The sequence below is a fragment of the Heloderma suspectum genome, chromosome 1 (genome assembly GCF_057233095.1).
Source record: "Heloderma suspectum isolate Gila_16-S chromosome 1, 16-S_ref, whole genome shotgun sequence".
Classification (NCBI taxonomy): Eukaryota; Metazoa; Chordata; class Lepidosauria; order Squamata; family Helodermatidae; genus Heloderma; species Heloderma suspectum.
The window spans coordinates 160,510,280-160,522,402 of record NC_139458.1 but is presented as its reverse complement, the minus strand read 5'-3'; the positions used below and the strand labels follow the sequence as shown (position 1 = coordinate 160,522,402).

General features: G+C 38.0%; 1 protein-coding gene across 48 annotated transcripts in view; it reads right to left on the bottom strand.

Moving 5' to 3' along the window:
- The window catches only part of SLC35F5 (solute carrier family 35 member F5), a 46,163-nt gene that overhangs the window by 24,348 nt on the left and 9,692 nt on the right, over positions 1-12,123 (bottom strand). For 4 of the 48 annotated variants that reach the window (XM_084808468.1, XM_084808500.1, XM_084808459.1 and 1 more), the window contains 6 exons: positions 10,783-10,856; positions 9,359-9,434; positions 7,611-7,687; positions 6,682-6,851; positions 4,251-4,392; positions 722-865 (listed from right to left, as the gene is read on the bottom strand). In XM_084808468.1, coding sequence (XP_084664594.1) covers positions 722-865; positions 4,251-4,392; positions 6,682-6,740 — 345 coding nt within the window. In that variant the 5' untranslated portion in view covers positions 6,741-6,851; positions 7,611-7,687; positions 9,359-9,434; positions 10,783-10,856. Of the gene's footprint in view, positions 1-721; positions 866-4,250; positions 4,393-5,720; positions 5,967-6,681; positions 6,852-7,598; positions 7,688-9,358; positions 9,435-10,782; positions 10,857-12,123 lie in introns of all 48 variants that reach the window. The other 44 variants (XM_084808637.1, XM_084808644.1, XM_084808606.1 and 41 more) reach the window with 23 other exon arrangements.

The following is a 12,123-nucleotide window of genomic DNA, read 5'->3' as shown; positions in this document are numbered from 1 at the left end:
GAGGGGCTCATCTTCCGGCGTCATCTCTTTTAGCCTTGTGATACGTTCCATGGGGTTTTCTCAGCAAGAATACTGGAGTGGGTTGCCATTTCCTTCTCCAGTGGACCACATTTTGTCAGAACTCTCCGCCATGACCTGTCTGTCTTGGGTGGCCCTGCACGGCATAGCTTATGGCTTCACTGAGTTATGCAAGCCCCTTCGCCACAAGAAGGCAGTGATGGCAATCATATACAGACTTGTGAGAATTGGGTTTGAGAAGGAATTCATTCATCACGACTGTATTTTATCCATACAAAAAACTGTGCAGAATCTTTCTAGAGCGCTTCAAGAAAAATAGTCTCCAGAAGAGAGACATTTACTGACACTTCTTTTTTTAATAAGCTAAGAACTTTTCAAAAGAGGCAGAATATAGCAAAAATAAGGGGGGAAAGATAAACCACATGTCCAAGCACCGATTTCAGGGACAGATTAAATTTTCTATCATTTATTCCACTTCAGTTCCACTAAGAAGCATTACTACTGCAATTACCACTTTTGTTCATGTGATGATTCACTTTGAAATGTCAGACTAATGGAAGCATTATTTTACTCACTGAACATATGGGGATTTAGCTTATGTTAGTTTACGTAGGCTTTTCTCTCTACCATATGCTTTGACTTTAAGTAATTTACAGAAGCCACAATGTTGGTAAAATTATTAATCTGAAAGATGGACACTTACAAAAGCTGTGTGCCTGCCACGAAACCCACGCGTGCACTGTTGTCTCCATGGTTTCCAAACAATAAATCCCAAGAGATAAAGAACAAACATGGATGTTTTTGCAAATGTACTAAAGAATGGTTTCTTATATGTAGCAAAAACATACTGCAACAGGAAGAAAAAACAGAAAATTATTTTCAGTTAGCTTTACTTCTCAGCTCTTTGACACCACTCAAACATTTCTTGAACATCACAGTCAGTAAATAATCATTCACAAACACACAAAGCATAGCTGCAGTTGAAACAGGGAACAACTACATTTACTGGTGAGGGAAGAGAGAACAAGCATAGCTTTCCTCAGTTTGTGTCACTGGATTACCCATACACCAGAAGCCAAGAGGGTTAACAACAAAAAGGTAAAAAGTGTTCCAGAATATGGCAATATGGTGTTTTGCTATGAGGCTGCTAGACCCTGCAAGTTAATCTGCTGTGGGTTAAATTCAAGGAGGTTGCAGCATCTTAGAGAGCTGAAATTGCCTAAAAGTTGAGGTAGATCTTTCTGTGGGGCAGCTGAGATCATAAGCATTGGCCCCTGAGAAGGGTGGAAGTACAAGGGGGCACTATACAGCAGTAGGTGGTCCTGGGCAGGAATGGAGGCTGGCAACTTGCCCTAACTACCTTAGGAGGTGAGTTTGCAATACTGCCCTGCTCTGAAAACCTGAAATCTTATAAAGCCACAAAACATTTTTCCTCACATCCACGGTGGGAAGAGCATGCCTCTTTTAGGATAACAGGAATTCATAAGCTTTTTGGAGCTGTGCCACTCTGGCATGAAAATTGGTTTTACGTCCAACAATAGCTGATAGTGGAACTGAGAAATGTCTACCTCACTCAGTCTCTGAGAACTGCTTCCTAAGATTACTATTTCCTACTTACATTTTAACAATAAATCAAAAGAAAAAGGCATAAATATGGCATGAGACGTATAGCTCTGTAAAGTCATGTGGGACTAGCATGAATCAGTGTAGACAATAAACAGTTGGACTTGAATAGGACAAACCTGTGTTCAAATCCACACAAAGCTCACTGAGAGACCTTGGGCCTCTCAGTTCTTTCTCAGCCTAATCAACTTCATAGGGCTGCTTCTAGTAGTGATGTAGGTTTTCTGGAAAATTTTGAATTGAAACATTTTCTGGAAAAATGGTTGGAAAATTTTCTTACGCAAATTAGGGTAGGATCAAAATTTCTGATGCCCTAGAGCATGGGTGGGCAACATGTGGACTGCATGTGGCCCTCACCACCTCTAACTTGCCATCACCACACTACCAAATGGTGGTGGTGCACAGCAGTGGCCAGAAAAAAAGCTGCATTTTCCCTTTAAAACAAGGGGCATAGGGAGTGCACTCCTTGTTTCAAAGGGAAAATGCAGCTTTTTTCTGGCCACTGCTGTATGCCACCAAATTTCAGTGGCAATTCAATGGTGGCAATTTCAGCAGCAGCAAGGGCCAGCCCCTGGTAGGTTCCAGGAGGTAGAAATTGGTCTATGGCCCCTCCGAAGTTGCCCAACTGTGCCCTACAGAGTGCTCAAATTTAGCATGTTTATTTTACTTGTTTTTAGTAAAAAAAAAAAAACACACACACAAAACACACACACACACACACACAGAGTAAAAAGTACTCCTTGTTATTTTTTTTTGTCCTAATGGACCTCAAGTATTTGACTTGAAATACTGGAGAGGGAGTAGGTGAGGGAAGAAGCACACTTAATGTGATTTAAATTTTATATTATGAAGACATTTTTACTGGAATACTTGTAAAAATTTAAAGACAAAATATATGCATGCACTTCCCTTAGATTATTTTTTTAAAAAAAAAACAATGGTACTGAAAATTGTTGACACGCTAATAAATTTTAGCAACCTAAAAAACTGTGAATGATATGACAACCACTCATCTGTTTCCATAGAGTTCTACTCTCTTCCACTGAGGTTGTTGGGGCACCTCCACTTTTGCTATCACTACTATTAATTCTATTTCAAATTGCGAGTGAAATACATGTATTTCAATGACGTGTGTATTCCCTCACATACTTGCTAGGAATAATCACCCAAAAAATGTTAATTACAACTTTGAAACTGGACAGCTTGCCTAATATCGTATTTGTAACTGGCATCCATTCATCGTTACTAATGGAAATTTTTCTGTGGAAAAATAAAGCACTGGAAAATGTTCCACCCCACATCACTGGTTGCAAAGATAAAAATGGGATACTCCCAGATATTCTATCCTCTTCTCAGCAGAAGGGTGGGATGATACATATAGATTAAAAATGTGTTGTGTAAAATCTTTGAAACCTATAGTAGAGCTTACAAATTGTGTACTCAGATCTGATTAATCTGACCTTAGTAGAATGTGCTTCCTAGGTCTTTTTCTGGCACTTTCCTATCCTCAGTAAGCAAATATTATGTTGGAAATAACCCTGAGAGATGGTACTGGCAGGGATATCGGAAAAATCCACAATGGATTCAAATGAGATTTCTATGCAGGCCATGTTTCTCCAAGTCATGTGGATTCTACAGACTGGTTTCTTATTTTTTTTGGGGGGGGGGGGATTTGTGCTAATGTGCACTTGTGCTTCGCAAGTGGAATGAAATTCTTGTACATCCCTAAAAACCACCCGATTCTGTCAATGAGCGGATGACGGAATGAAAGACATCTGACAATCCGCAAAACACAGACAGAACAGATTTAACAAAATATGTACATCCCTAGGTACAGGTCCCAATCACTTATGATTCTCTTAAAACCAAATCCTCAGGAAGAAAGTCACCATGGACATGATATCAAATGTTATGAATCACTGACCACTTATGTTGATAAGTATGGAGTCACTTATTATTTCTAGAAGACTACAGACTTGCACTTTTCTATCAAGAAAATAATCATCCTAAGGATTACGCCACAAACTTTGCAAAGCTCATCTTCAGAAAACTAACCCAACAAGTTGGTCTGGGCTAACCTATATAGAGAAGGGCTGACTCAACCCAGTCTATGATGCATCCAGTCAAAATGGATCTCCTAATGTTCCCATCATTATCAACTATCGACACACTTTCACTAAGGTTCATATTACTGTAGGAATCGCTGAAAGCCATAATTTATCACCTTCACCTATTTTAGGGATTTCTGTCCTAAAAATGCGGATCCAGCTAATCCGTGGATGACTGCATTCTGTTGGGTTTCTTTTTTAAAGTTGTACTTTTAGAGGACTAGCATTATGAAATAGAATTGGCAAGATTAATTGCATTTAATTATAATTCAAAACATCATAAGCTGTAGGAAAGACCTCAGGCTGGATCAGAAATGTAGCTAGTCAAGATGAAAAACTGTTCATCTAGTACCAACCCACCCGGTTCTAGCAAACAAGCAAGTACTAAGGTTACTGAACACATTCATAGAGTGAGCATTAATTGCTCTTTGTTAGTGCATAGTGCTGCTACACTAAAGTCAGAACTCTTTCATATCACAGTATGACTGAATTACAACTTACAGAAGAAAGTTCAGAAGAAGCAACCCATATCACATCAACCAGGAGAAGAATGACAATTCCGAGGGCCATTCGTCTACGCTGACTTGGAGAACTACTTTGAGGGTTCATCCGGTTCATGATAAAAATCCACACCATTTGTAACCTATTGCACAATTGCAGTAAAAATTAGTTGTTACTATGGAATAGGCTTTATGCTATAGGAACTGGTTAGGGCAGACATTCAAATAATAAACTGAAGCTAAACTTTAAACTAACAGGCAATCTGCATGATATGAAATGAAATAGGAAGCACTTTAGAAGTGGCCTAATTCTGATTATCTATGCTGTATTGAAGTGTAATAATGGCAATGATATAGGTATAATTTTTTAAATAGAATGATACTTGAAGTCTGTATGTAATGAAGTTTAAATTTAATCCCTTGAAGTAACTTTTTTATATTTTTTCTTTTCCCCTTTGGCTTTCTTCCCCCTTTGTCTCTTTTTTCTTTCTTTCTCCCCCTCCCCCTTCTTTCTCTTGTTATTGCTGTGTCCTCTTAAGAATACTGTATTGTTGGAAAGTGTAGATAATGTTTGGGTTGTTGCTATTGTTTATTTCATTTATAAAGATTAAAAATAGAATAAAAAGAAAGAAAGAAGTGGCCTAATTCTATTTCTGCTAATATTTGTGTTAAAAATCCACAGGCAATCCACAGAAATGCTATTTCACTCCTGGAGTTGGGCATTGGTACCAGAGATTTATTTATTTAAAAGATTTATGTATCATCCTGTATGAGCTGATTCAGTTTTACTGTGGGGACACCTAAAAGATACACAGGCAATTTAATGCAGGAGGTGTTCCTTTAGGACTATGCTGCCTGAGGGATTATGGAAGTAGTAGTCCAACGCATCTGGAGGGTACTAGGTTAAGAAAGGCTGCTTTAGGAGGTGGGAAAAGAAGGCTACTTGTGCCCTTGTGGGAATGGTAGGGTTACAGCCGATTCTGTGAACTCCAGTATGAGTGTAATATAATACCTGACAGTATTATAATATAATAACTGTCCAATGAAATACTAATCCAGTATTTAAGTTAATTAATTTATTAAAGCTATAATGAGGGGATTGAAACTATGGTATAAATTAAAGCATAAACTGTTATAATTAAACAATGAATAACTGCTTAGCATTTATATATTACAATTCTAACAAATATTCAAGTGGTGTACAATAAAAATAAAAAGTACACCAAGATAAAAACAAAGAATATCAATAAAAACCAACAACTATCTTTAAAAAAGACTAAAGGAGTTAAAATAGAAGAAGGCAGTAGCAGCATAAAAAAAAATCTAAGGATGAAATCTACAAAAGCTTGTTGAAATAAAACAATATTCTGTCTAAAAGCAGAAATGAAGGAGCAAGGTAGACCTTTCAAGGTGGGAAACCGTTCCACATCTTACGTGTCATCAGTGAAAAGGCCTTATCTTGGGTACTCACGTGCTGTATTTCTGATGGCAAGGAAATGCAATGATGAACAAAGTAGTCACAAGGCTCATAAGGTAGGATAATTTTTGAGATTTTCTGGTTACAGGCTGCTTAGGGCTTTAAGAGTCAAAAACAGCACCTTGGATTGAATCCAGAAACAAACTGGCAACAGGTAAAGCTGCTAGAAGACCAGTGTAATATGATCCAGGTCAGGATAGGTAGCACCAAGTCCATGATTAATGAGCAGTGTCAAGGACTCTATTAGAGAAAAGAAGGCGTCCTTCAGAAAATGGAAGTCTTGCCCAAATGAGAGAAAAAAAGGAACACAAACTTGCACAAAGGAAATGCAAGTAGACAATAAGAGCTGCAAAAAAAGCATTTTGGGGAACATGTCACTAACGACATCAAGACCAACAATAAAGAATTCTCTAACTACATCAGAAGCAGGAAACCAGGAGTTTAGCAGGAGTACTAAAGAAGGATAACGAGGTTGCAGAGAAGCTGAATGAATTATTTTCATCTGTCTTCATCTGCAGAAGATGTAGGACAGATACCTGTGCCTGAACTGATGTTTTCAGAAAGAGCATCTGAGGAACTGAGAGAAATAATGGTGACAGAACACAAAGCCCTTGACCTTTTTGACAAATGGAAAGCTAATAAATCACCAGGCCTAGATGGTATCCATTCTTAAAGAATTCAAATGTGAAATTGCAAATCTTCTAACAAAAAAAAGTAACATGTTCCTAAGATCAACAACTGTACCAGGGGACTGGAGAATGGCCAATGTAATCCCAATTTTTAAAAAGGGATCCAGGGGTGATCTTGGAAATTACAGGCCGGTTAGCTTAACATCTGTTCTGAGTAACTGGTTGACAGCATTATTAAAGATAAAATTAGTAAGCATATAGAAGGACAAGCTCTGCTGAAAAAGAATCAACATGGTTACCTCAAAGGTAAGTCCAGTCTCACTAACCTTTTAGAGTTCTTTGAGAGAGTCAATAAACATGTGGACAAGGGTGATCCAGTAGACATTGTTTACTTGGACTTCCAAAAGGTTTTGACAAAGTTCCTCACCAAAGACTCTTGAGCAAACTTAGCAGTCACGGAATAAGAGAAGAAGTCCTCTTATGGATCAGTAACTGGCTAAAGAACAGAAAGTAGAGAGTAGGAATAAATAGTAAATTCTCCCAAAGGAGGGATGTCAAGAATGGGATCCCACAAGGATCTATACCAGGACCAATGCTTTTCAACTTATTCATAAATGATCTGGAATAAGGAGGGAGCAGTGAGGTGGCCAGGTTTGCTGATGACACCAAAGTATTTAGGGTGGTTAAAACAAAAAAAGGATTGTTAGGAACTCCAAAAGGGTATCTTCAAACTGAAAGAATAGGCATCAAAATGGTAAATATGGTTCACTGTAAGCAACTATAAAGTGATGCACTTTGGGGTAAAAAATCCCAATTTCAAGTATAAACTGATGAGATCTGAGCTAGCAGTGACTGACCATAAATATATCTTGGTAGATTTGGTGCAGGGGACATGTGAAGGTTGTAACGCCCCCACCCCAGCCCCAAGGAATGCAGCTGCTGGAATGGGAGGTCCTGAATGTGACTAGAGGAGTGGCAGTAGGAAGAAGTGCATGTTTAAGCAAATGTGCATGTGAGCGTGTGCACGCACACACACACACAACCACCGTTCTGATCAAATTTGGATCCCCCTACACTTTGCATTAAAGAAAAATATCAGGATACATGTCATGCATCTTATATATCATATCTGGCCTTGATTTGACAGAAAAAACTGAACTGATTATGTTTTGCTTTAACATACTGATAGCACCATATTTTGCTAAGGAAACTGTACAAAGTACCAGCTATTTTGCAGGATTACTTTCATACTTGCCAATAACCTTCTAAAGTTAAAATAACGGCTCAACTCTGGCAAGCTTCATGGCATCACGCTAAGATGACAACTGTCTCCTAAAAACACAAAAATAATGAGTGTCAAGGGCCACAGGAGACTAAGATTTTCTGACTTTGCCACCAAACCTATTTGAGCTTACATTCACGCACAAATACAGAGACCTATTTTATAATTAAGGTATTTCCCAAATGTTGCACTCAAAGCCAGCAGCATATATATCATGATAACAAAAGCAAAACAAAAACCTAACCTAATACAGATAAGCCTGATAATAAAGCAGAAACTACAGCACAGTTAGGGCAGGACTATGAAGTATATAGACAGTAAATACTTGGCTTGAAGTAGAAATGGGCAGTACAATTTTATTAGCAACATTGACAGAGTGCAATGTGTCAAGTCCACTATGCATGCTGCATGGAAACAATAAGACACAATGCCATCAGAAATGAAGCACTCCAAAGAATTTGGAAAAGCATGCCAGCATGCAGTTTTTTATCACTATAAGATCAATATAAACACAACATGGTAGGACTTAAGCCTCCTCAAAATCAATTTTTGTCTATAAATAAAATATTCCTTGTATACCATATAAAATATACTATAGTGCAGTAGTGAAGCAAAATAATAATTGAGTCACAAGTCTATAGAAAACTATAAAACTGACTTTCAGAACTTTAAATTGACACTTGTGATCCTTGTTATGCTATTCATCAGTTTGATTTTCCTAATTATTTACACCGATATATTTTGCCTTGATTACAGGCTATCATATTTTTCTGTTTTGCTAGAATTAGGGTACTTCTCCCCATAATCAGTAATTATTTCACTGTATGTTTCATGTGTTTTATAGTGCAACCAACTCTCAGAATGTCCGAGTGGGACCTGTAACACAACACTGCAGTGTTTCTCCACACCCTAAGAGGAGTGCTCCTGTTTATGGTTCCAAGAAGCCTTGATCAGGAGCCTTGTAGTGCTGTTCAGGCTGGGGTGGTGGGAAGGAGGAGGAAGAGTTTCAGAAGTAGGGAAGGGATAAAGGACACTTTTTTGTCATCCTCGCCCTCTGATGTTCCCCTACTGTGCTATATACTGCTGGGGGGTGGGGGTGTCACACATTTCTAGAGGGATCCTACAACTTTAATCCCTTCCTCCAGGACACTTACTATAAACTGGGTGGGGCTTCAGTAGGTCAATTACTTTTCTCTGCTGTCCAGTGGGAAGGGGGTTGTTTTCAATTGATCCACAAATAATCTGTGTCAAACTGCTCTCAATCATAGATTTGATTGGTACTCGTGCAGTCTGTCTGACTTCTGATCTCCCTGCAGTTTCCCTGTAGGCTCAACTACCATCAACCTTCTATAAGCTCACAGGTTCCCATCACAGAGTTTTTGGATTACTGCAATGTGTTGTATGAGGGACTACCTCTGAAGATGGTTCAGAAACGAGAGACCAAGTTCCAGGTTTTTATGGCTGTTTTATCTATTCCTGTGCTGTTTGTATTGTATTGTACTGTATTGTATTCTTTTAAATATTTGTATTGCATTATATATTTTAACTGTTTGTATGGTATTTTAGTCTTTTAACTGTTTGTAATCCACCCAGATAATGTTGGTTACTGGGCAGATTAAAAATATATATATTTTAATTTTTTTTAATGTCATCTTTTTCATTCATAAACTTGTGTACTTCTGCATACCTAGGGCATCCCCAAAGCATATAGACGTCACTACCTTATTTTGGGTGGCCTTGTTCCATTTCCAAACTGATAGACCCTCAACCACTGAATTCACTAGAATGGTTACTGGGCTAAACAAGAAGAACATAATGACACAGATAATAAATATTCAGTCTCTCATTGTAGCAAGCCTTTATTCATGCATTAGTGCCTTCAGGAATCAACTTTCCCCCTCTTTTCTGTGTTTCGTAAAAACGGAACATGACAGAACTATTTTTTCCTGCCCCTGAAGATGTGCACCAGCTAACACTGCCTATTTCTAACTTATATGTCTAATGTTGGTCACTATCATTAATGTTTGTGCAATTTGCATTAGCTTCATCATGTACTATCATTTCAAACAGTTGGGAGTGACACTTCAAAAGTAAGTTTATATATATTCTTACTCCAGGAATTTCTTATTTCCCTTATGCTAGTTGTGTAAAAGGGTGGATCAAACTGCTGGAAAGCTTTACTAGTCTACGTGGTACATTTGAAACTTGTAGAACAGGACTAGCTACCTGTCTCTCTCTAAAAAAAGAACTAAATAATTTGTATTATAGTTTCAACCATCCTGTCTAAATAAACCAGATGTTTATTTTTCAGCAGGAAAATAATTTGCAATAGAAATTATTTGTCTTAGTTTTTTCCCAAAAAGTGCACATCCATTGACCAGGATCCAAAGTAATATGAATAGTATCCTGTATACACAGCGATTTTTCAGCTTTGTCATTCCAGTGCCAGCCCCCAATGTGCCACCGAAAGCCTACCAGACTCAGACTAGCACTCAGTTTGGTGCAAGGACCTGCTGTTGGAAGGAACCATTAGCTATCTCCCTGTGTGCATTTGGATGTGCTTTGTATTTGCATATGAGCCTCTCTGGGCCAGTTTACATGATCACTGCAGCCCACTGCGGCTTATTTAAGCCATGGTGGTTGTGGCTCATGCCAGTGGCCACTATGATATTCAATCCCAGTGACCCGCTGCCGTGGTTTGTGGTGCTGCCCAAACCCAGACAGCAGGGGATGTTTGAGGGTTAAACAACCTTCAAATAACTCTACAACAGACCATGGGTTATTTGAGAGTTGTTTAACCCTCAAACAACCCTTGCCGCCCAGGTTCAGAAGACATGACAAACCATGGTAACCCCCCACCAGGGACTGAATATTCTAAATGGTCACTGGCATGCGCCGCAAACCACTGTGGCTTAAGTAAGTCATGGTAGGCTGTGGTGATCATATGAATCCGGTCACTTAATCCCAGCTATAGCTATCTAGGAAAGAAGTAGAAACCATTGGGAAAAACACCACCACACACCAGTGTCGTGTCTTTGGAATCGTAAAATTTCAACAAGTAATTTACTTAATCAATGTTTTAAGCCAAATAGTACATGATAAAAAATTCTTGAAAACAGAAATGGCATGATACAGCTTTTCTTACCTTTCAGATTTTTATCGATGTCAGACAGATATACCCCATGGAACACATTTTTTATCTACATGTTTGTGCATTTTCTGCAAAAATTCAAGAAGAAACCAATCCTTAGCAACTGTGTTGCTTAGCAAGGTTTTATATCTGCTTACTGTTCTTCCCCTTTCATTACAAGATTATTTTACCTAGAAGTTCTTAATTTAAGGAAAGATACTCTTCAGTAGCTTATCAAGTTTTTATATAATCATTCATAAATGTGTATTTCAGTTATACATCAAGGGATGAATCTAGAAAAACACCTTCAGAAGGGGGTAGGTGGAACATGACTTTATCTGGATCCAGCTCCATATGTTTAGATCACAACCTTGGTCATTACAGAAACTAGCATTATGTGCATGTATAACAGAACCATGCCCACACTGGGGCTTTGCTAGCCATTCCTCATACGGAAGAGACAAGCTAATTTTTCAAGTAGCTTATCTCTTTGGCAGGGAAGTTTCTTCGAATCAGTGCACAAATGGGTAGTGATGCTGACCCAAGTCACTTTTATTTCCCTATGAATCTATTTTGTTCTACCAGCAGTCCCATTGCATGTTATAGTAAAACTTCATTATTCAGATAAAATCACATTAATTTAGGGGATCACTAGTTTTAATATATAATAAAACACAGCAAAGGAAACTATTCCATACTTTTATCACACATTAGAAACTTTGTTATGAATCATACCAAATGTTATAAACTGACGTTCTTAAAATCAAGTATCAGTTTGAGCACAACTAAATACAGCTTTTTAACTCCATTCTGCATATTCATTTTAACAAAACTGAAATCATTATCTTAACAATGATCCTATCCAGTTAATATAACAATATCAAATACTGATAAAATTGGCCCACATCCTTGAAAACATGTAGAAGCGGACACATTTTGCCAGTAATCCCCATTTATGTTACATGATGCAGTGACTTCATAGAGGGGGAATGTACACAATCAAGTCACCACCATAACAACTGGTTGAAGAATTCTGCAGCCCTCTGCACTTGCAGCACTTACAGAAACCTTTGCTGCTTAAAAGCAGCAAGGAAGTTCACTGCATATTGCTCAATAAGGATTTGTTTAACACATTCTATCATCCATCAAAAGTTCAAATGAAGAATGAAGATCACATTATTTTGCCTTCTAATGAGTGATGAAGAAATAAGAATTTTTCCAGCACCAATTCTGTGAGCCTGATTTTAAAATAAAAGTTTTCCTAGTGGCAGCATAAACCACATCTATAACAGATGATTATCTTTTTAATTAAGAAGGATGCAGATATAAGGTTCCAATAGTCACAGCTACTACGAT